Raw genomic sequence first — 25,916 nt, forward strand, 5'->3', positions numbered from 1 at the left:
GTTATAAGAGACAATAAAAACAGCTTTGTGAATCAAAACCACTGTTTTCCTGGTAAAAACAGAACTTGATTTTCAAAAGTCAATGAATTTGTGACACGTTACATTTTGTCTGTCAAAAAATAACATGCATAATACCTGGTAGTATTTATGAGCAGCCTGTTACTAGATTTTTGACTACATCATCACTTTCTGATAAGGAGAAAATGGCAACCTGAGTGGCTTCAACATGCTGTCTGTCAGACACGTAACATACCTAATATGTAACGCACATGAGAATAGGTGTTTTTTTGTTTGTTTCTTTTTTACAAAATATAGTAATGGAGTGGTTTCAACATGCTGTTTGTCAGAAGCGTAACATAATGGGACAATAAAAACAATTTTGTGCATCAAAAAAACTCCTTTCCTGATAAAATAAAAACTTAATTTTTAAAAGTCAATGAATGTGACAGACAGACGTAACATTTTGTCTGTCACAAAATAACATGCACAGTAATATTTATGAGTAGCTAACTACTAGATTTTTTACTACGTCATCACTTTCTGATAAGAAGAAAATGGCGGCCTTAGAGATCGACAGCTGTTTTTTTACAAAACGTGCTAATGGAGTGGATTTAACATGCTGTTTGTCAGAAACGTAACATGATGGGTCAATCATCTGATACCCAAGTGATAATCTAGTACTAAAGACTGGGAGGTTTAAAAGGTGATTTTTCACTATTATTTACAACAGGATCTGTGTTTTAATGGGTTTAAATCAAATGTTTTTGTTATAAGGGACGACAAACACAATTTTGTGCACCAAAACAACCTTCCAGGTAAAAAAAAAAAAAAAAAGTTCAGTTTTGATTTTCAAAAGTCAGAGAATTTGCGACAGCCGAATGTAACACTTTGTCTGTCAAAAAATAACATGCATAATACGTGGTAGAATTCATGAGTAGCCTGCTACTAGATTTTTAACTAAGTCATCACTTTCCGAGAAGGAGAAAATGGCGACCTGAGTGACTTCAACATGTAACATAATGGGACAATCGTTTGATCCCAGAGTAATAATCTACTAAAGACTAAGCAGGGGAAGTTATTTTTCACTATTATTTACAACAGGATCTAAATCAGCAGGATTTAAATAAATTATTTTTGTTATAAGAGACAATAAAACCAGCTTTGTGAATCAAAACCACTGCTTTCCTGGTAAAAACAGAACTTGATTTTCAAAAGTCAATGAATTTGGGACACGTTACATTTTGTCTGTCAAAAAATAACATGCATAATACACGGTAGTATTTATGAGCAGCCTGCTACTAGATTTTGGACTACGACATCACTTTCTACATTATCGGACAATCATTTGATACCAGAGCGATAATCTACTGACTGGGAGTGGAAGGTTTAAAATGTGATTTTTCACTATTACTTACAACGTGATGTGCACTTTCATGGGTTTAAATAAAAGATTTGTTACAAGAGACAATAAAACAAAATGTGCATCAGAACAACTCCTTTCCTGGTAAAAAAAAAAAAAAAGAAGAACTTGATTTTCAGAAGTCAATGAATTTGTGACCGGCGTAACATTTTGTCTGTCAAAAAATAACATGCGTAATACACAGTAGTATTTCTGAGTAGCTTGCTACTAAATTTTTGACTACATTATCACTTTCTGAGAAGGAGGAAATGGCAGCCTGAGTGGCTTCAACATGCTGTCTGTCAGACACGTAACATACCTAACACACATGAAAATAGAGATTGACAGGTGTTTTTTACAAAATGTACTAATGGAGTGGCTTCAACATACTGTTTGTCAGAAACATAACATATTGGGGCAATCGTTTGATACCCGAGTGATAATCTAGTACTAAAGACTGGGAGTGGGAGGTTTAAAAAGTGATTTTTCACTATTATTTACAACAGGATCTGCATTTTCATGGGTTTAAATAAAATATTTCGTTATAAGAGACAATAAAACAAGTTTGTTAGTCAAACCACTCCGTTCTGTTAAAAAAAGGAACTTGATTTTTAAAAGTAAGTGAATTTGTGACAGACGTAACATTTTGTCTGTCAAAAAATAATATGCATAATACAGTAGTATTCATGAGTAGCCTGCTACTAGATTTTTAACTAAGTCGTCACTTTCCGAGAAGGAGAAAATGGCGGCCAGAGTGGCTTCAACATGCTGTCTGTCAGACATGTAACATGCCTAATATGTAAAGCACATGAGAATAGAGACTGATAGGTGTTTTTTTTAATAAAATGTAGTAATTTGTTAACATGTTTTTGAAGTGTTTTATAATTGTTTTTGCATTTAATTAGTCAAATATGTATTTTCACGCATCTACTACTATTTTCTACTACTGCCTTCACACAACTTGAAAAACCCACAGAACACAGAAAATTTGTGTTTTAGTGCTTTTTATTTTCATCATTTTGTTTTCATTGCTTTTTTTTAATTCTCTCTTCAGAAAAAGACACAAAATTGCCTTAACAATATGTCAACTCAAACCATCAATGAAAACACCACCTGGTTTTAAATAACTATCCATACTATGCACTGCAATGTGCTGAAAAACACAAGGAACGTCTCACAAAACAGCACAAACTTTTAGGATGCCGCCTTTTGACAGGAAGTTCGATGTTAACTGTGTTCAAAAACTGTGCAGTCAGAAAGACTTTAAACCTTTGGAGGTTTATTCATAGATTAGATTTTTATTACATACTGCTGTTTGTGCTCTGATGTGGTTGGGTCTTTAAACAGTCCAGCATATTTAAGGAAACGACCCAACTTTGACATTTCCCGTGGTGCAACTGGCAGTGCGCTAGTTTGGTCCCAAAGAATTGGGTTTACTATATGTTTTCACAACAATGAAAAATAAATGTCGAAACAAACTTAAGACACAGTATCGGTTCCTTTCGTTTATCCCATCGTAAAACCCTGTAAGTTCATGTACTCTATAAAGAGTGGTGTTGTTGTTCTGTGCAGGATTGTCTCTTGTGATGGTGTCTACGAAAACCGCCGTAATTGTGGCTTTCAAAATAGCTTGTATGTTCAGACTAGTTTCAAATGCAGACTAAGCATTTATTAAACATTTTCCTCATCAAACTCAATGATGGTGTTGCCATTCCTTCAAGAATTATGAGTTTGGTCCCAGTAATGCGCTAACAAGCCTTGGTATTTTACCTTCAAATCCAACACCGCGTTCCAACCAAGCGTGACACATCGAATTTTTCAGACGTCTTTTTATGCTGCAAATGCATGCCAATCGGAATATTGGTTGCTGTATATTAAACAATATAAATAAGTAATACAAGTGAAATTTTAAACCGATGAGATTTCCTCAGTGTTGGGGAAAGTTATTATTAAGTTAACTTATTGTGTTACTTGCATTACGTTACTTTTGCGTTACTTAGGCTGGGCCTATTTGTTTTTTGATAACAAAAAACCCCAAAGTTATATTTCTGGCAACTGTAAAGGCCCTTTAACACTAAAAGAGAAATTATTAAGCCTCAGGTTAAAGGAAGTACCTCTGCGCCCCAACACGGGACAGTGAATAAATGGGAAAACAAAGTTGCGTAACTTGCGTTACTTATTTGAAAAAGTAACTCCGATGTAAATGTAAAAGTAATGCGTTACTATAGTAGTTACTTTGAAAAGTAATCTGATTACATAACTTACCCCCAACATTGGATTCCATTGTGGGCGGAGCCTGATTAGTCATGTCCGATTGGTACGCGGTGCATCTCGAAAGTTACCAGCCAAACATGTGAGCTACAAAATATATCAAACTGTCGTTTGTTCTACAGAAAGGAATGTAAAAGTGAACGGTGCAAACAGTGCAAAAGGCATTTTCTACATGGTAACTACAATAGTACAAAATACGGGAAAACAATTGCTTTTTTTTTTCTCCCTACTCAAACATGATCACAGAGCACATGGATTTTTTTTCTTTTTTCCCACTGAAATGTGATTGGTGACTGGAGTAACATTTTACAACATTTAAACAACCTAAAACAAACACTTCAACGAGATAAAAGAAAGGTCATGTTTTCACAACACCAGCACACACAAGCACCATGTACAACACTGACACTCACGAACGGAAAACACCAGGCACTTCGCACAGCACGACAGCACAATAAACCACGAACGGAACAACGCTACACACGGCTGAACAACTACAGCTTCTCTTGGTTACTGTGCTACATCTACGCTGAATTGATTCTCAGTCACAACTCGAAGTGCTAATCTACAACAAACGCACAGCACACGCTCACACACACGCGGTAAATACGGTACTATCAGGTGGGGGATGTGGCTTTATGGCTGACACACATAGTGGTTGGTACACCATGGTTCATTACACACACTGACTCGGTTGGTTGTCTGCTTCGGTTGGCGCGCTGGGTCTCTAAAAAAACACGAAGAGAAAACAACAACAACAAACAACAAGGAAAATCATATTAATACACCAAACGAACGGCACAGAAACATGGGGGAGGGGGGCGGATGGAGAAGGCTGGCGGGATTGTTGTCCCTCGAACCGTGCAAGCAAACGGGTTGACGTGTGTCAAGCAGGTGACTATGACCACCGTTGTAGGCTCATGGTAAACTCAGGGTTTACCATGCACTCTCCCATGCTACATTCATTCAGATCCGGTGTAAGTCTACAGGTTATTGTTAATACGACTAACTCGTGAGGTCATGCTGTGATTAGGTTTGTACGCAGTGGGACGGTGTGACATGCTCGGTTAATGACTTGTGGCATGCTACCGGTGTGCGAAACAGGGCACGATCACCGCTAGTCCTGCCTCGGCTCTCCTGTTTCAATCCCCCCCTGCTTTACCGGGAGGTCACACGTTCTCTCTTTGACCTTTCCGACCTTTTAAGATCCAAGTGTGATTGTGCATCCTTTTACCAGGATTGAATTATGAGCTAGTAACACTGATGCATAATTGCAATTTTAAATATGGACTGTAAAGTCCAAAAATAGCTGCTGGGAAAAAACAGCTCTGTGATAAAGACGGGTGAAAGATCAAAGAGACATCACAATACAGGCACAGCTTATTGCCAAGCAACTGGGGGAGTCATGTATGCATGTTCTGTCAAAGAAAACCAGAGTCTATATACAGATTGGATACAAAATTTATTTCATGCAAGGTTCATATTTACAGTTTTGTCATTCGCATATGTATTTTTGCATAAAAGTGCATGCATTTACCTCTCCCCAAGTAATCCCAAAAGTACACAGATTTTTCTTTTTTTTTAAAAGACGATTTGTTTTGTCAACTGCACGATACATCTATACTGTATATTTTCTGTGTGATTTGCTACAGTGTTACATGTTTAAAAATGTAATATACACATGTATGTATTCCAGATAAATCACATTTAAAACTGAATTTATGAAAAATATGGGTTTTTGTGAAAATAAAACCTTGTTCATGTAACAGCTGGTATTGTAATTTAAATTCTGCTATTTAAATTTGCCTGCTCTGTTTAAGAGAAAGTTAAAGTGCATTTTTACTATTTGCATCTCAATTTGTTCGTCAAAAAGTCGAATGGTCGACTCAGTTGCTGCTACTAATAGATAGAGGGTGTTTAAAAAACACTGGAGATCGTAGTTTGGGGAAAGGCAAAAAATGTCTGCAAAAATAAAAAAACCAATTGCTACATATATTGTATGTCATCGTAAATGATATCATACTCTGCATCAGATATATTTAAAGAAGCTTTGGATGAAAAAACACAATTTTTCTTACATATTTTCAATAAACTTACATTGTTTTCTCAGATAGTTTCCCATGCAAGGCATGCAAATGCAAATGAGGTTTCTTCAATCAAGTTTCTATGTTGGTGACGTGTGCATCACTAGAATCATGATTGTTTAGTGTCACTTCAAACTAGTTTTGTCTTATATCATATATGAAATAGCCATTGTCTCATTTTTTTTTCCTTTTAAATGGTGTCCAATAGCACCTAATGAAAACCACAGCTTAAAACACTCAGGGTTTGGGGAAAAAAAGAAGGAGTTATGGAAGGAGAGAGAAGGGGAAGAATGAAAGTGTAGAAATTTGAAAGTGAGGAAAGGAATGAGACAGCAAAGAGAAGGGAGGGTACATGAGACCATGGCATAGGAAGAAAGAAGAGAAGAGACAGATGGAAGAAGGAGGAGGAGGAGAGAGGAGGAAGGGCACAGGAAGAGGAAGCAGAAGATAAGAAATTTGAGGAAGGGGAAGGGAGGAGGAAGAGGACAGAGAAGGGCAGATAAGGAAAAGATGGAGAAGGAAAAAAGAGGAAAGGGTAGACAAGAGAAGGGAAGAGGAATGGGAAAGGAAGAGACCAAGGACAAGGGGAGAAAGAAGAATGCAAAGGGTCGAAGTAGCAAGAAAAAAAAATAAAACAAGGGGAAGGAGGAAGAAAAAGGTGAAAAGAGAGTAGGAAGAGAAAGTGAGGAGAAAGAGGACGGAGAAGAGCAGAGATAAGGAAAAGATGGAAAAGGAGAAAGGAGGGAAGTATAGACGAGAAGGGAGAAGGAATGGGGGAATGCAAAGGGTGGAAGTAGCAAGAAAAATATAGATAGGAGCAGCAAATAAAAAGAGGAAGATTAAGGTGAAGAGAGAGATGGAAGAGGAAGGAGAAGGGCAGAGGGCAAGGAAGGAAAAGAGAATAAGAAGGACTGGAAAAGGAATTGGGAGAGGAAGCAAGATGGAATGAGAGGAAGAAAAGAAGGAGAAGGGAAGAAGTGGAAGATGAAGGAAAAAAGAAGATGGGGAAAAGGTAAAGGAAAAGGAATTGAAAGGAAAAATTAAAGATGAAAAGGGGGAGGAAGAGGAAGATGGAAAAGAGGCAATAGAAGAAAAGAACAAGGATGAGGAGAAAAGGAGGAGGAAGGAAGAGAGAATAAGAAGGAGCGGAAAAGGAAGTGGGAATGGAACCAAGAGGAGTTAGAAGGAGACAAGAAAGAGATCAGGAAGGAGAAGGGAAGATAAGAAAAGGCAGAGAAAGAGAAAAGAACAAGGAAGAGGAATAGGAAGGAGAAACTGAAGAAAAAATGGGGAGGAAGAGGAAGGAAAAGGGTAGAGGATGAGGAAGCCTGAAGGAGAGAAGAGGAAGTGGAAGAAGAAGAGACAATAGAAGAAAAGAACAAGGACAAGGAATAGAAAGGAGAGGAATAGGAAGGAGAAGGGAAGAAGAAGAGGGACAAGGCATAGGAAGGAGAAAATGAAGAGGAAAAGGGAGAAGGACAGAATTCGGAAGGAAAAAAGAAGAAGAAGGAGAAGAGGAAGAAGAGAGAAAGCAAGAGGCACAAGAAGTGGTGACGAGAAGAGTTCAAATGTAAAAGAGTTTAATGAGAGATGGATGGTACACAGTGTGAGCAGGCGTCTCAGCGCAGCACTGCGGAGCGAGGGCCTCTGATTGGTTAGTTTTGTTGTCCATGCTACAGGATGGATGGGATGGGAGAGTGGACCTGCTGCATGAGACAGGGCGGGCTGCAGGGCAGGGCCGACACTGAGGCCACGCCTCCAGACATGCTGCTATGGCTCCATGGCTTTTCATAACCTTCATTTGAAGAGAAAAAGGGCTTTCAGTTAAACCTCAGAGCAGCCTTCAACTCTAGACAAAGACTCTCTGGCAAGGTTTGCTTGTGAATAAATATGGTTCTTAAAGTAGGTACATGGACAGATAGCTGAGGTGCGTGTACTGTATGTGGTATGTCTGCGCAGATTAGATTTGGTTAGTGTTGCCCTGTCATGTACTTGTTATGCTCATGGTTAGCCAGTTGACAATGACTGATTGCCAAGTCAACTGCGTCATCCTCCATGCGCTCTATGCTTCAAACTGTCTACTGCATGCATGGGGTGGTTTCACAGTGCTGTACAGCACAACACAGGTTCAGAGAGACATCAAAGAACTCAGCCAGACACATCAGCCCAACAAAAAACAACCATACATGTATTCCCAGTTTATTAGGACAGTAGCTATTTAACTACCAGATGATACTAGTTCTACACAGGGGTAACTACAGGGCTATCAAGCAAAAGAAGTTTCACTTGTACACTTTCTTATCCTAAAGTGTTGCACCTTATTCCAAGAGTTAAGGAAAGAGTTTGATTCCTAACAGCCCTGGCCTAGTCTTATCTTGACCACCCTGTTGAAACGACCAGCATAGTTGGTTGAGTTATGCATACTGATAGCAGTGTCCCAAGAAAAATACTAACTAGCTTAACCAGCAAGTCTTCTTTGGTCATCCTGCATCACCATGCAGGGTCCATTAGTTGACAAGCCTGGGCAAGCATGGGAATTCATGCTAGGAAGCTGGTCTTTTCAGTAGGGTATTGTGGCTAATGGCACCTGTTTGCTGTTAATGTTCAACTGAGAGCTTTTGACTGGCTGAGTTCTTGTCATGTGACCACATGCCCCATATCCCATGCTGCATCTCTTGTGAGATTCACCATCACCAGGACCACCCGCCATTGTGAATCTGCATGCAAACAAGCACACTGCTAGGCATTATAGTGAAGCTTATTTCATTTACTGTATAAAACCATTGATATGTTACGTTTTCATTTAAAATTGGACCCGTACATAACAGTCCACTGAATCTGCCTGAAATACGCACTGTAAAACGTACTGCATTTGCATGAAAACATTAGGAAAAACTGCCACTGAATGTCCCTCTCACAGATCTTGTTCAGACTGAGCTATATATGAAAAGAGGCCCGTTGACGGCTCACTTGGATATGTCATTTCTATTGCAGCTTTTCCTGTCAACCTTAGAGTAACGGCAGACCTGAGGAGCTATCAGACTGCAAGAAAGAAGACTGAGTGACAGTCGGTCGTTTTGCACTGAAAGAGCATCTTTGATTGACAGCTGCTCCACTTTCAGACACAGCACTGGCAGTGCTCTGACGGATAGCAGTGATTGGCTGGTTACGTACCCTTCCTGACTCTCCCCCCCGTGTGATTGGCTCGTTCTCCTCCGGAGGTGAGCAGGAAGCAGGGTCTCTCGCGGTCCACGGGGCTGAAGACTTCCTCGGGCGACACCGCCTGGTCGATGTGAGGACAATCCTCATTGGCCAGGGCAGCTTTGGACGCCTCTCCATTCACTTTAAAATCTCCAGTCACAGGCAAAGAGAGATGACTCATTACAGATTGATGCAAGGTGACATGCAGGATTTATTTCAGGCTATCAACACTGCAACACATCCTGAAAGCCAAACCGCCCTCAAAGTTCAAACCTGCTGATATATTAATGACATTTCTGCAGTGCATTTCCCACTATGCATTCCCACCGTGTTGTCCTGTCAAGTAACCCTGATCCAGGAAACCCACTGTCCTGTCGAGTTTAGCTCCAGCCTTGAACCAGATAATATTTTTTAGGATTACTTAAACATTAAAGACAGTTTAGCTAAAGTAGGGTTGGTCCTGAACTCTGTGAAAAATTGGGTCTGCAAGAGCAGGGATAAATACCTAGCTTTGCATTTCTGCATTAGGCCGAATTCCAAGCCCGAGAATAACATTTTGGAAGTCCTCAAGGGATAGTTCACCCAAAAAATGAAAATTCTGTTATTTATTACTCTCATTTCGTTCCAAACACGTAAGACCTTTGTTCATCTTCAGAACACAAATTAAGATATTTTTTATGAAATCCGAGAGCTTTCTGAACCCTGCATAGACAGCAACGCGACTACCATGTTCAAGGCTCAGAAAGGACGCATACGTCATAGTACTCTCATCAACGCACATTGAAGGCTGACACAGAAGAGAAGAAATTGTTGAAAAAAGTTATTTTTGTTTTCTTTGTGCATGAAAGGTATTCTTGTAGCTTTACAGAATTAAGGATAAACCATAGATGACACATGAACTATTTTAACAAGGCCTACCTTTTTTGGCCTTGAATGTGGTAGCTGCGTTGCTGTCTATGCAGGGCCAGAAAGCTCTCTGATTTTATCAAAAATATCTTAATTTGTGTTCTGAAGATGAACAAAGGTCTTACAGGTTTTGAATGACATTGTTTACATGAGTAATCAATGACAGAATTTTCATTTTTGGGTGAACCTTTAAAGTACAACTAGTCTTTCTGAAAATCAAAGCTAAGAATTTTTCAACTTTTGGTCACACAATTCAGCATCAGTTTCACAAACCCTTTCCCCGCTACCTCCTTAAATCATACCCTGCCCTTTTAAATCAATAGATTCTGAGTAATCTCTGACATAGCATAAACTCTAGTGTGTGTAGTTATCCTTAATTGCTACGTTGGACTATCTGTAATTAAGATGCCTGTGAAAGCTTAGAGTAGTAGTAAGCTTCCACGACAGCAAAACCACTGAGAGAAATGGAGAGATTTCAGCATTACTAAAACTATTAGGCCTAGCACTTTTTTGTCTAAAATCAAACCTACCAGTAGATGCATTATTCAGATGCATCCAACTCAAGTTCAGTTGATTCTAGCTAAACATCCAGGGCTCAGAAGATCAACGTGCTAAGCTAATAGATTAATGAGTAATATTAAAAGAGTCAAATCATGAAAAATCTCAACAATCTTTCCAAATAAAAGAGTTGTTTTATGTGAACATACTGTAGTTTTAGAATGGAAAGACTTTGTCCTCTAAAAGTCAATCTACTGAAATACTGTTTCAAATATTACTCATCGGTTTGCAGTAAACTGACTCACCCAATTGCAGTAAAGTAAAGACATGCCAAAGCAGGTCTCCAAACTCACTCCTGGAGGGCCAGTGTCCTGCAGAGTTTAACTCTAACCCTAATTAAACACACCTGAACCAGCTTACTAGGCATGCTAGAAACTTCCAAGCAGGTGTGTTGAGCCAAGTTGGAGCTAAACTCTACAGGACACCGGCCCTTCTACAGTCAGAAAGAAGGTTAAAAAAAACTTTGGAAGATCAAATTAGTGAAGCTCTGGGAAAACAATTTTATGATGTGACTCCTTTAAGGATACCATTTCAGTCACATTGACAGAACTTCACAGTTTCTAAAATATTAGCTCCTACCTTGATATCTGATCTCCGAAACCTCTTCCTGTGCCAGAGGGCATGTGTCGCTGTGCGTGCTGGGTCGTGGGGAGTTAATAGCTGACTTGCAGTAGTTGGGAGACCCCAGTTGAGGTGCTCGAGGGATATGCTTATTTTTTTTCTTTGGTAGTTTTTGTTTCGCCATGGCTAGGGAGTAGTACATGCCGAAGTTGTTCACGATTACAGGTACAGGCATGGCAATCGTCAGCACACCTGCCAGGGCACACAGTGCGCCCACCAGCATGCCGGACGTCGTCTGAGGGTACATATCGCCATAGCCGAGGGTTGTCATAGTTACCACAGCCCACCAGAAGCCAATGGGGATGTTCTTGAAGTGTGTGTCGCTACTCGCATTTGGATCGTTGAGGTTCCTTCCAAAACGTTCAGCATAGTAGATCATAGTGGCAAAGATTAAGACTCCAAGTGCAAGGAAAATAATGAGGAGGATAAATTCGTTGGTACTGGCACGGAGCGTGTGCCCTAGTACCCGCAAACCCACAAAGTGTCGGGTCAGCTTGAAGATACGGAGGATTCGAACGAATCGCACCACACGGAGGAAACCCAACGCGTCTTTTGCTGCTTTGGCGGAAAGTCCACTAAGCCCTACCTCCAGGTAGAAAGGGAGGATGGCCACAAAGTCAATGATGTTGAGGGCATTTCTGACAAATTTTAATTTGTTTGGACAGGTAGTCACTCGGATTAGAAACTCAAATGTGAACCACACAACGCAGACACCCTCAACGTAGGTTAACTGCACCATGGTCTCCGTTTCAGGAAAGACACGCGCCAATGTTTCATTACCCACTTCATAAGTCTCTGTGCGGTTGATGATGGGATTGAAGGCCTCGTGAGTCTCCAAACAGAATGTAGTAATGGACACCAAAATGAAGAACAAAGATGCAAATGCTACCCACTGTGGAAAAAAAGAGAGAGAGATTTTATGTAAGACAATTCTTTCAATATTTATTCACCCTAAGTCAGGGATGCCCAAACCCGATCCTGGAGGGCTGGTGTCCTGCAGAGTTTAGCTCCAACCCTAATTAAACATACATGAACAAGCTAATCAAGGTCTTATTAGGCATACTAGAAACTTCCAGACAAGTGTGTTTGAGGCAAGTTGGAGCTAAACTCTACAGGACACCGGCCATCCAGGACTGAGTTTGGACACCCCTGCCCTTAATTCTTCCAAACTTGTATAACATTCTTTCTTCTGTGGAACACAACAGAGAACATTTGGGTGGATAGCACTGGTCTATACTAGGGGTCTCCAAACTCGGTCCTTTAGAGTTTAGCGCCAACCCTGATTAAACACACCTTAACTAGCTAATCAAGGTCTTACTAGGCATGCTAGAAACGTCCAGACAGGTGTGTTGAGGCAAGTTGGGGCAAAACTCTGCAGGATACCTGCCCTCCAGGACTGACTTTGGAAACCCCTGGTCTATACTGATAGTTTTCGTATGACTTCATAAGATTTGATACTTAGTACTTTTATGGTTCTTTTAAACTTACCATTCCCTATTCTTTGTAACTGCCACAAGCAAAGAGTGATCGGTACAAAGTAAAATCCTGCTTTTGTGTTCAACCAATGAAACTGTAGGTTATATAGAAACAACATGACGAAATGACATAATTCCTTTAATGCTTAAATCCTTTGAATTCTTTACAAAACAGCTGTAAGACACAGTTCAGCTATAAATAGGTTTTCCCAACTTCAGAGCAGACAAAAATAAATCCAATTACAGCATCCTAATTGCTTATAAATGCCCATTTCAGCACAATTCAGAGCACGCACACTTGGAAAGTGTCACGTCTTCAGTTTCTCAACATGCTTCTGAAAAGTGCCACGTCAACAAACGGGGGCTTAACACAAGTACAGTAGCTGCTGAAACTCAAGGTCACTTTGCGCCTTCAAGGACAGCATAGAATGACAGAAATGCACTGATATATCTGCCCTCCACCACTCTGGGATATATTTAACCATTGTTCCCTTCACCAGGGACTCTTGGTCAGCCTCTGGCAAGGTTACCACATGCAGATTTGGTGAGATGGTCCCTCGAGCGTTTTGAAAGTGGATGGGGGAGGCTTGCACCACTTACATTATAAGAGCATGGACAGATGGAACTGGATTTCAGTAGGGGAGCCCCACCACAGGATGACGGAATACTGGCTAGTGGAAAAATTACATAAGTGCGAGTTGGCCATGTTTTTGCTACCATGGGATCTTCTGGCGACTGAGAAAAGCTCCATCCATTATGTATGAATTGATTATCCTGCTGGAATAAAATATTAAGTTTAGGCTGTGAATCTCAATGACGAATCATCCATCAGGAGATATGTAATAGGGGTGGAAAAAATGCACCCAACATGGAACAAATGAAAATCCAATGCATTTTTGGAGTTTAATAATCACTGAAACTAAAATTTTCCATTTTCTAAAATAAAATATGTTGGTTGATTGGTGCTTGCCTGTTTAGACGTCGCCACTACAATATTAGGGATGTCTGAGTGGCTGTTTACCAAGTGTTGGTTGCTGAACCAACTGAATTTCAATTTTTGGGTAAACTACTGCATTAAAGTACACTTAGACTTTCTTACAGCTGGTCTCTCTTAAAATCTAATTAGTCAGTGCAGTGTGTTGCAGCAAAACCTAACATTTTCTCAACTTTTGGTCACAATTTAGTGTCAGTTTCACTAACCCGTTACCCACTACATCTTTAAAACATATCATGCTCTTTTAAATCAATAGATTCTAAGCATTCTCTGACATAGCAAAAAAGGCTTTTCTAGGTGGCTGCTTACCAAGTGTTGGTTGCTCACTTGAATGTAAATGTATGGTGTTTTCTCACCCATTTTATCTTCCACCAAAAGTAATAGCACCCCTCTTCTTAACAGTCGGCATGATTTGATGTATCATTCTCGATTCACAAGCCAAAGTTTAATGCTTGGAACTTGTTCAAATCACTAAATCCTGAATAGGAACAATGCCTTGGCAAACAGCACTACCAAATGCATTACATGCTCATTTCTAAATGAGCATGTAATGCTATAAATTATAAATATCAACCATTCCAGATTCTGGGGTTAGAGGGATAGTTCACCCTCAAATTAAAATTCTGTTATTGATTACTCACCCTCACGTCGTTCCAATCCTGTAATACCTTTGTTTATCTTTGGAATTCAAATTAAGATATTTGTGATAAAATCCAAGAGCTTTTTGACCCTGCATAGACAGCAATGTAAGTACCACGTTCAATGCCCAGAAAGGTAGTAAGGACATTGTTAAAATAATCCATTTGACATCAGTGTTTCAACCATAATATTATGAAGCTACAAGAATACTTTTTTGTGCATGAAGAAAATAAAAATAATGATCTTATTCAACAATTTCTTCTTGAATTTAATTTGAATGTTAATTTTTGTGTGAACTATTGCACTAAAGTACACTTGGACTTTCTTACAACTGGTCTCTCTTAAAATCTCATTAGTCAGTGGAGTATGTCGCAGCAAAACCTAACATTTTCTCAGCTTTTGGTCACAATTTAGTGTCAGTTTCACTAACCGTTACCCACTACATCCTTAAAATATACCATGCCCTTTTTAAATCAGTAGATTCAAATAAGGTTTTCTAGGTGGCTGCTTACCAAGTGTTGGTTGCTACCTTTAATATAAACGTATGGTATTTTCTCACCCATTTTATCTTCCCCCAAAAGTAATTGCACCCCTTCTTAACAGGCCAAATGATTTGATGTATCATTCTCGATTCACAAGCCAAAATTTAATGCTTGGAACTTGTTCAAACCACTAAATTCTAAATAGGAACAAAGCCTTGGCAAACAGCACTACTAAATGCATTACATGCTCATTTCTAAACAAAACTTGACCTATTAATAAATCTTGACCTAAGTTATAAAAATCTACCATTCCAGATTCTAGGGCTAAAGGGATAGCTTATCCACAAATGAAAATCCTGTCATTAATTTATCACCACTAAAATCATTCCAAACCTGTAAGATCTACGTTCATCTTCGGAACACAAATTAAGATATTTCTGATAAAATCCCAGAGCTTTCAAACCCTGCATAGACAGCAATGCGGCTACCATATTCAGGGCCCACAAAGGTAGTAAGGACATTATTTAAGTAGTCCATGTGACATCAGTGGTTCAACTGTAATGTTATGAAGCTACGAGAACACTTTTGTGATTGAAGAAAACACAAATAATGACTTTGTTCAACAATTTCTTCTCTTCTTTGTCTTTGACGCACGTTCATGAGAGTACCACAAGAAAAGTATTCTTGTATCTTTATAAAATTACAGCTGAACCACTGATGTCACATGGACTATTTTATCGATGTCCTTACTACCTTTCTGGGCCTTGAATATGCTCTCGCATTCCATCAAGAATATCTTAATTTGTGTTCTGAAGATGAACGAAGGTCTTACAGGTTTGGAACGACATCAGGATGAGAAATTAAAGACAGAATTCATTGGTGAAAATTTTTTGGTGAAATAACCTTTTAAATGAGCATTTTTGCAAACGATTCGCTCAAACGATACCCAGCAACAGACTCAGCCAACTCATGATTACATTTAATTGTATCACTACTGGACCAAAAACAATTACAAACGATTTTTATTTGTGCTACAACCATACACATTTACAAAATGTAAGCTAATATCAAATAACAATGCTTTTTGCTCATATACCATGTTTTCATAAAGTTTCAAAGCACCTTCTCTACTCTGATCTGCCTTTGGTTCTGATGACTACCAACAGCTCTCAGTTCTTCGGTTCATTCTCTCACATAAATTCTTCTTCCACAGGCACTTTATATCTGGGTCAGCCAGTGCTTAGTCTAACAGACACTATTCCCTAGATATGCCTCGTTTCCTGTGTTTGTAGGGAGGAGAAGCGTTTTGTCTGGAGAAGCCTACGAGTGCATACACACAAAAAGGCACATAAATAACAGCCTCTCACCAATCATCAAGATCACTTTGACCTGCTGGTGAGTTATGGAAATGAAGAAACTCCATCTGGCAACTTCTCCATTGATGAACTTTCAAAAAAAGTGCAAGAGAGATTTAAATTGCAAATATTTAAATTTCTCTTGTAGATCTTGTCTGATTTGTTTTTGGAACGCTCCTAAAAGTGTAAAATAGACACATTTTTCAGTTTCACATTACAGCTTGTTGTCGTGACACAATTTCCTACAGCTCCAGAGTAATTATGCCCTGATTCATTCAAAGACAGATGTGGGATACAACTTGATATTCTAATGATGCTCGGAAGATGACGTACAGCAACAGGAATTAATTAACATGGCAATGCTAGACTTCTCAGTGAAGACGTCTCTTTACAAAGGATAAACAATACTACTATGCTAGCATTTGATCTACAATTTGAGTTTTAACGTAGAGGATCACTTTTGTGTTTTACAAACCTGTCTGCAAAGACTGCCTGTATTTGCACAATATCTTTTTATATATGCCTGCTATTGTACCTGGAACGTACGTTTTTCACAAATTCTTTCCAGTTTTGTATCAAATATGCATTGGATGGTCAAAACGGACTGGGACGGTAAAAAAGCAGTTAATAATTCATCAAGGTAAGACACGGATTACATCATCAGCACTGAACAGAAGCTGGTGGCTTTCTCATTTTGTGTAATTCGTGCAAAACAACAAATCACCTCAAAAATTTGTACAAAATCTCTTTTTTAATTGCTGAATCAAAGTGAGGGCGAAAGCACATTCTCACGACCTTGCAAATCCCAGAGGGCAAAAGTTTGATCCACGAGAACGTTTTATCCTCACTCTTCCATTGATCAAGATAAACACAAGAACAGCTTGATCCTCTTGATCTCGGGGGACACAACATGATCCGTTTCTCCCCCTCTGCCCTCCCATCACATACTGATGACTTGAAGTGACAGTCTGTTTTGTTTTATCCCTCCACACACACATCTACTACTTTTGATTAGTCGTCAAAGGAGAAAACTCCATTAAACGCCATCCAACTTAAACTCTGTCCAACTTAAAACTCAGAAAAATATGCCCAGGCCACATTTAACACCAAAGCGTGCATCAAAGCCTGACACAGAAGAGAATTAATTGTTGAATAATTCGTTATTTTTGTTTTCTTTGTGCACAAAAAAACATTCTTCAGGAGAAGTCCACTTCCAGAACAACAATTTACAGATAATGTACTCACCCCCTTGTCATCCAAGATGTTCATGTCTTTCTTCCTTCAGTCGTAAAGAAATTATGGTTTTTGAGGAAAACACTTCAGGACTTTTCTCCATATAATGGACTGATATGGTGCCCCGAGTTTGAACTTCCAAAATGCAGTTTAAATGCGGCTTCAAACGATCCCAAATGTGGTTGTAAACAATCCCAGCCAAGAAAGAAAGGTCTTATCTAGCGTAACAATCCGTAATTTTAATAAAAATAATACAATTTACATACTTTTTAATGTCAAACACTTGTCTTGTCTTACTCTGCCTGAACAGTTTTTTTTTTCCGGTTCATGACAGTTAGGGTATGTCGAAAAACTCCCATTTCATGTTATCCCTCAACTTCAAAATCTATATTGCTGTTTTACCATTTTTGTTAAGGGTGCTTGATCTTCTTTGCATGTTCACTTTGCAAAGACTGGGTCGGTACTTCTGCAGTGATGTAGGATGATTTTTAAATGATTTTTGAAGTTGAGGGAGAAAATACGATTGGAGTTTTTCAACCCTAACTGTCTTGAGTCAGAATACACAGAGTTCAGGGAGAGCAAGACAAGACGAGTGTTTGAGGTTAAAAAGTATTTAAATTGTATTATTTTAATGAGAATAACCGATCGTTTCACTAGATAAGACCCTTCCTCCTCGGCTGGGATCGTTTGAAGCTGCATTTAAACTGCATTTTGGACGTTCAAACTCAGGGCACCATAACAGTCCATTATAAAAATCCTGAAATGTTTACCTCAGTTTCTTCACTGCTTTAGAAAGAAAGACATGAACAGCTTGGATGACAAGGGGGTGAGTAAATCTGTAAATTGTTGTTCTGGAAGTGGACTTCTCCTTTAAGGTTGAGCCACTGATGTAACATGATTTTAACAATGTCCTTAAAAAGTTTTCACCAGTTTTAACTTAAAATCTCAAGTTCAGCAGCTGCCTTAAAATTTTAAGTTAAATCAACTTAAAACTGCAAGTCATTTCAACTCACTACAATAAAGTGAGTTAACATGACTTGTACTTTTAAGTTGATTTAACTTATGAGTTAAAATGACTTATAATTTTAAGTTGATTAACTTAAAATTTTAAGGCAGCTGCTAAACTTAGGTGTTTAAGTTGAAACTGGTGAAAACTTTTCACAGTGTGGGCCTTGAACATGTCAGTTGCATTGCTGTCTATGCAAGGTCAGAAATCTGTCAGATTTCATCAAAAATATCCTAATTTGTGTTCTAAAGATGAATGAAGGTCTAACGGGTTTGGAACGACATGAAGGTGAGCAATTAATGACAGAATTTTCATTTTTGAGTGAATTATCCCTTTAATCCTGGTTGTTTTTTTTTCTTTAAATCTCAGAAAAGTATATATCAAGGGCACATTTTACAGCAAAATTTAATTGTAGATTTTTTTTGGGTCCAGATGGCGTAGTTACTGCATCTACCAGCAGGAGCTAATGCAGCCATGCTCTTCATCCAAACCATGATCTCTTGCAGTTTCCTAATGAACATTAATAGAGTCTCAAGAAGAAGTCTCATAGGGACGTTGGCTGCAGACATATTGACATTCGATCTAAAGCTTCATCATTTGCAGCTGTTTAAGTGGAGTTAAATAGCCCATTTTCATTTTTCAGCCCTTGAAAAAACATGCAAGGTGCAGTGCTGGGAATGCTGAAACTCACTTAAAGTGCTGGTAACTGTATTAGTCGGTGGGCGGCCTGACGCTGATTCATTCTGCGTGCAACTGTGTGTTTGTGTATGATGAACCGATGTGTTGCTGTGATGCTGATGCAGCTGAGAAATGAGATGTTCTCATTAAACACACTCACACACACATACACCAGCCGGGCAGACTAATGAATGACGTGTAGCTTGATAATTACTGTGAGGACAAGTCTGGACAAGTTTACATGCATACAGATAGAGTCTGAACTGATAGGCCTCGTCTGTTCACTTCCTGTTCGCTCATATTTATGGCACAGCATGGCTGGTGTTTATGTTCTGTTTCACAAAAGAATTTCCGGTTCTAAACAGGGGTTTAGATTAAGCCTGACCCATTTACACCAAAATAAGGGGCATCTGCTTGTGATTGCATAACATACAATAAGACAAAAATTAGCTCATGGTTCCCCTAAAAAGAAAAGATATTCTGTCTTAATTGTTTTTTTTTTCTTCTTTAAAACTCCTTAAAACTTTCCTTTAAAAAATATGTCCAGGCCACATCTTACATTAAAATTAAATAAAATGTTATTTAATTAAAACAAAATAAAATAAAATAATAAAATAAACATAAAGCATCATAACAAACACTAACACAATGTATAAATGCTTCACAATTTAATCTGTAACTGTCTTGAAATAATATAAAAATTATATATATATATATACATATGTATAAAGATGTTATTGTTAATGTTAAGAACAGGTGTAAATGTAATAATAATAATAATAATAAATTTATCTTTAAAAAATATAAATTCATAAAGAAAAAATACTGAAAGAAAAAATACATAAAGAAAGAATATTAATAAAAATGTTAATAAAAGATGTTAATGTAAAATAATAATAATAATAATAATAATAATAAAATGTAATGGTTAAGACTTAGTGGTAGACTTCATTGTGTTGAAAAAATATAATTTAGAATATAATCACTTTTGATTTTGAGGTTAAAATTGACCTGGACATGTTCCTGACCGGGTTTTGTGACATTCACACCCTCGCAGGCACTACTGTAGGAGAACAACAGGACACATTATCAACCGCAGAGTGGCATCTGTTGTTTGTAATGCAAAGTACAAACCAGCGAACATCAGAAAACAACAGGACACCCTATTCAAAATGATCTTATTTCCTGTTATACTTCAAAAAAACATGCAACTAAGACAAAATCACCCTTTCATTTGATACTGTACTGTAGCGTCATCATTTTGAAATCGGAACCAATGCCAAGTTTGCAACAGTTAGCTCAAACACCATCTATCAATCTGTTTTGTTGACTAAAATGACCAAATTTATTCAACATATGCCTAGAAAAATATGCATTTTATTTAAAAAACTAACAAAACCTCAAACATTCTTGCTTTTGATTGTCAGTTTCTCCCTCTAAAAAGCTTAAAGCTTTTGCTTATCTATGCAAACGGCATTCCCTCCCAGGCTTCTGAGCTTTTAGTTTAGATGTAGATAAAGAAAGAAGTCATCTGTGATCACAGCAGGTAATTGAGTTGTCAGAGTTGTCAAGTTCTAATGTAATTAAGATATTCGTCCTGATGGAGGCGACCTAAAAATAACTCAAAACAATTGAATTGACTTCACTCAGAAAATTCAGTGAATGCAGTTTACAAGGTTGACCACACCACCTCTGCACATGGCGTCTAGCCATGACTCCAACATCCCATTCATCTGAAGTCGGTGTATTTTTTCCAACCGCCTCCGCTTGAGAAGCAGAGAAGGCGCTGCGTTTAGAAAACGTGGTAAAAATAATCCAGCGCCCCTGACAGAAATGCATATTTGATGCAGAAACCCAACTTTCCCATCACGCATCAGCGATTACTAAGACTGTGTAAAAAAACAACACTCTAAAAAATGCTGGGTTCAGTCTGTTGGGTCAATTTATTGGGTTATTTTCGCCCAGGTGCTGGGTCATTTTTAACGCTGGGTTATTTTTTCTACCCAACCGCTGGGTTGAGCCTGTCTCTAACGAAACAACCCAGCTGCTGATGGTGCGTTCAAGTCATGTCGGACAGATCATATTTACGAGTTGAATGCACATGAATTCCACCACAAAGTCGTTATTACGAGTGTGAAACTCGAAATTTTCTTTAAGCCCCGAGTTTCCGAGTTGGGGGCGTGTCAGTGAAAAAACGTGTCGGATACAATGGACGCAGCCAAAGACAATAGATATGCAGCGTCTGTATTGATGGTAAATTTGTTGAAATTAATAAAATGATTATTTTTTGTAATATACAATAAAACCATAAGCTACATATACAAAATATTATATTATTGTATTATTACCATAGATATAATGATGCAGTTTACATCACCTTCATAAATTGAATAAATACAGAAAAAAAAACACAATGCACATTATTCAGCATTTTGTAGATGCAGAGTTTAAAAAAATCGTTGAATTTTATGTAGAAAAGGTAAATATCCATCTTGTTCCAACCAACGCACCTGACTTCGTGATGACAACTTGTCAACTCCTAAGTACGAACATCCCAGGAGGACTTGAACGCAGCATGAGTTACAGTCAGACCCTGTTTACACTAGTGCGTTTTCGTTTAAAAACAGCATTTTAAAATGAAAACGATCCTCGTTTACACTAGCATTTTCACTGCGTTTCAGAAACGATCTCCGTCTACACTACACACCAGAAAACGCATGTCACATCACCGTTTATATGTATAGGTAGATTTCCTATTATTTAGATGCCAGATGCGTCTGCGTGCTCGGAGAGATCGAATGGTGCATGTATGCATATCTATGGGCACAACAATAAGCATGATGTTATTGTTTACACTGTAGTCAAGGATTCACAGAGAGGATTCGCTGGGTCAAAACGCAGCATGTGTACTGTCCAATATTTACCCAGTGCTGGGTTGCTAAATAACCCAAGTTGGGTTGTTCTTAACTCAGCAATTTTTAGAGTCGTGCGGATTAGCGAAATCACAAATCCTGGCTGTGGTCGATGTCCATAAGCGGACTTCATCAACCCATTACTGCTTGATTTGCTATCAGGCAGCATGGTTCATGTTTCTCTGTGGTGCTGCCAGGAGCCGGGGCCACTTTTCCTCAGCTCCAGCAGCTCTTTGCTATGACAGACAGTGTCGGACAGCCTGGCTCCTGGCAGCGCAGCCCATAGCCAAATGAATAATACATTTCCTTCTAGAAAACCAGTAGCACCTACAATTTAGTTGTTTAGACATGTTATGTGCATTCAAAACCCACTATCTACATTGACAGCCAAAAGTTTAGTAATAAATGCAGTTCAGTGAACTGAAGAATCATAAAAAACAAAATGTAACACCCTAAGCAGCAAAAGCTGTTTTCACTGATGATAATGAGAACCATTATTAATAATTCAGACCCAATAACAACTGAGCAGCAAATCAGGATATCAGAATGATTTATAAAGGATCATGTGACACTGAAGTTTGGACTAATGATGCTGAAAATTCAGCTTTGCATCACAGGAATAAATTACATTTTAAAATACATACAAGCAGAAAACAATTGTTTGAAATTGTAATACTATTTCACAATATTACTGTCAAAATCAGCCTTTATCCTAATTATTCTAAACTTTTGGCCGCCATTGTACATCCAAGTTTTTTTCTACAATCTGCTAGCTTAGATCTTGGAAGACGTCCATCTCCTGCACCGCCAGTGCCAAAGCGGTGGGCTAGAGTCAGTAGAGCTGACCTGTTTTAACCTGGCTGCCAAAACTTGTGGAAATGCTGGGATGGCGTTCATCTCCGATTAAGAGCTTATAGGGTTCCTGCTGAGAGCAATGATGAGGGCAAAGAGCTGACATTTGAAATGAGCTAATAAAATGCCCATAAAATCTCAAGGGGAATGTATTTTTTACAGCACAACTGCCCTTAAATACTTTATGCGAGTGCATCTTTGGTGTTTGTGTGTGAGGGGTAAAGTGGCTGCTTGTCACACATCAAAACAGGCGAGCTGCAGTGGCAGTGTGCTCCTGAACAAAACATGATCTGTGTGGACAAGCAAGGATGTGAGCAGTCTTTGTTTTCAAGCCCTAGTCAGTCAGCAAATCGCAGGCACTTGATAACCTTCATCAGGCAGAGGAGACAACAAAACAAAGGTTCACTGTGGTTACGAGTCACAAACTAATGGAGTTATTGTTTACCATAAAATCATGGCAGTGCATGACGACATTTACGGCTCCATTTCATGGCTTCTTTTATCTCACGAAAGAGAAGGTGGGTATTATTTCAAGGTCACCCAGAGTTGTGGGATGTGCTCGGAGATGTGGTCACCCAGAGGCTCTGTATCTCTCCACAAGTCTGCGATTGGGTCATTCCACCCCCCAAAAAAAGAATTAAAAAAAAAAAATATATATATATATATATATATATATATATTTTTTTTTTTTTTTTTTTTTTTAATATTAAAAAAAATATTTCTCTTTGAGGATGTGATTTTAGTCTATTCTAATAATAGTAACTAAGTCAATAAATAAATAAATAAATAACCTACCAAAATATTTCAATGTTTTATACTATAGTGTATACTATACATATAGTATTTTGTACATAAATATTTTCAAAAATATTTGTTCGATTTTATGTGTATATATATGTGTGTGTGTGTGTTTATATATTTCTCTGTACGGATGTGAAGTTAGCCTATAATAAGTATATAAATATACTTATATATAAGTAAATAAATAAATAATCTACCTAAATATTTTCATGTTTTATTATATATATATATATATATATATATATATATATATATATAGTATTTTGTACATAAATATTTTCAAAAAATATATATAAAAAACTGGCTAGTTATTGCGAAATGAATTATAAAGCTGTATAAACTAAAACTGTCAACAGGTATTGTTATATTTAACTCTATAATAAAATTATTACATTAAGCTTCACTTACGTTTCTTTGGCAGAATGTTTAAAATCTTACAAAAAAATTACTTTTTTCCAACAGAAATCGTCTTTTACAAATGGAAAAGGCACCGTTTTGTGGAATGACCCAGTTGACATGGATGTATTTCTCAAATGATCAATCAAAATCAAGAGTCACCGATGGGCTCATTAGGATCATTTGACCCTCAATTGGTCTGCAAACGGTCTGCAGCTGGTTTGCAGGTCTGTAAGCTGGTTTTAAACGGGTTTGGGGCACTTTTCACCCTGGAAGTCCAGCGGTTTGTACACAGTATTTCTCAATGAACTCACCCGTGCGTATTTTGAGGAATACGGGTCCTCAAAGAGCGCCCACGTCTTCTTCTGCCATCTGCTCCAGCGCCCGGACCTGTTATCGGGCGAGTCGCCTTGCGCCAGTCTCCGGGTCATCTCAACACCCTCATCCCCCTCGGCCGCCTCAGCCACCCCCTCAGGCTCCGGGTCTTCATGCCCGAGATCGAGAGCACCCCCGGCGAAGCTGTCCAAAGCCTCCTCCGCCTCTCGATGCTGCCGGTAGGTCATCCAACAACACGGTTCTACGTCCGTCTCGTCGATCCCCCAGAACGCCAGCTCCTCCTCATACAAAGGTCCACACACGTCCGCCGGGCAATGCAGCTTGCCCGTGCGGTAATAGTTAAGAATGTGGGCGAAAACGCCGGGGTGACGGTCGAAGAAAAACTCCCCGATGTTCGCATCATAATCGAAGTTATTAGGCGCGTCGGGCTCCGCCAGCCAGGAGAGTCGAGTGCCGGGCAGGGTGCGCAGGGTGCTGCGGTAGGTCTGGTGCTTGATTCCTCCGACGTTGATCACGATGCGTTCCTTGTCGTCCCCTTGGCCCATCGCGTACCTCTCTAGTCATATCTCCAACCCATGGACCTTCATCATACCGCTGGGACCCATGTTCAGAAAATTCAAACGTGTTTACGATCGTGCCAGGTGCGCCTCGAAGTGTCCATGCCAACAATAGAAATCCAGAACCCTTCACACACCTCAGTGACTTCTGACGACAGATGCGAACGCGTCTTCCCTCCAATAACCCAATATCCTGACCCCCCGGCTCGGGTTTGAGGGTGCCAGGCTGCTTTTTATGGTGTCATTGGGCGCAAGGTGGTGCTGAACGGACAGCGCCAGTCATCCGTCGAGCCTTCATAACTCCTGTGTCCCTATTGTGTTACAGCTTCCCCTGGAAAAAAAGAAAAACCCGCTACACGTCCGTCTTCTTTGAGAACGATCAGACGAACAGACCTTGCCTTCAGCAATTCTAGTGGCCTTCAGAAAGGTATGCACAATCGATGGTGCTTTGAATAGCCCGACGTCCCACTGAAGCGGATCGCTTGTGATGACGGTCTGAAGAAACAGGCGTCGCAGCAACAAGGGAGGGTCTTTCATTCACAGGAGCAGAGCTCCGTCTAAAATGTGTTTTCACGCGAACAAAAACGCAACATGTTATCGGGTTGGAAGACACGCTGTATGGCAAGCCGTTTTAACGTGTAGTCCTTAAAAGTAACTACAATGTATTATGTTGTTAGCGCTACTTGATGAATATATAACTATGCAATGCATTTGTCCTTCAAAAAATGCAGCTTATTCAACAGCTATTCAAACGACCATAACAGCAGTTAACCTGGTTGCTAGTTAGCCTAGTTAACTAATAGTTGTAATAAGTCTACATAAGGTTGTATGTCTTCTATAATTTACTTAAAATTGGTGATTTGTGTGATAATGTACGAAATATGTAAAATCTAATAAGTAGAAATTGGAAAGTGGAAATATGTAAAATCTAATAAGTAGAAATTGGAAAGTGGAATAGTTATTATTAAAAATAAATACTAATACTACTAGAATTGATACCAGAAGCCATTGGAATACATATGGAAAATTAATTGAATTAATATTTAAAAAATAGCCTTATAGGATTCAATAAATACTTTTCACTTCAGGAATAGTTGTGGAAGCTTATTTACATAACAGAATAAAATTAATAAATAAATAAAATTAATTGCGATTTTTTT

At 38.8% G+C, this 25,916-nt stretch overlaps 1 protein-coding gene across 2 annotated transcripts; it reads right to left on the bottom strand.

Moving 5' to 3' along the window:
* Positions 1 to 2,346: 2,346 nt before the first annotated feature.
* On the bottom strand, positions 2,347 to 25,774 carry kcnc1b (potassium voltage-gated channel, Shaw-related subfamily, member 1b). 2 transcript variants are annotated; one of them, XM_051099223.1, is made up of 4 exons: positions 24,178 to 25,774; positions 10,999 to 11,932; positions 8,929 to 9,105; positions 2,347 to 4,397 (listed from the first exon to the last, which is right to left on the bottom strand). In XM_051099223.1, exons 1-4 carry the CDS (start codon positions 24,742 to 24,744, stop codon positions 4,288 to 4,290), a joined length of 1,788 nt encoding a protein of 595 aa, XP_050955180.1. In that variant the 5' UTR covers positions 24,745 to 25,774; the 3' UTR covers positions 2,347 to 4,287. The 2 variants fall into 2 exon arrangements, with proteins under 2 accessions (XP_050955180.1, XP_050955179.1); XM_051099222.1 differs by lacking the exon at positions 2,347 to 4,397 and adding an exon at positions 5,335 to 7,549 and having other exon boundaries at positions 24,178 to 25,773.
* Between the last annotated feature and the right edge of the window lie 142 nt (positions 25,775 to 25,916).

The sequence above is a fragment of the Labeo rohita genome, chromosome 25 (assembly GCF_022985175.1).
Source record: "Labeo rohita strain BAU-BD-2019 chromosome 25, IGBB_LRoh.1.0, whole genome shotgun sequence".
Lineage (NCBI taxonomy): Eukaryota > Metazoa > Chordata > Actinopteri > Cypriniformes > Cyprinidae > Labeo > Labeo rohita.

Coding starts and splice junctions, on each gene's coding strand:
- kcnc1b (XM_051099222.1), bottom strand. CDS start 24,744: ATGGGCCAAGGGGACGACAAGGAACGCATCGTGATCAACGTCGGAGGA. Junction 11,933..24,177: donor ATTCCTCAAAATACGCACGG/GTGAGTTCATTG, acceptor TTTTTTCCACAG/TGGGTAGCATTTGCATCTTT. Junction 7,550..8,928: donor GGGGGGGAGAGTCAGGAAGG/GTACGTAACCAG, acceptor CTTCAAATGAAG/GTTATGAAAAGCCATGGAGC.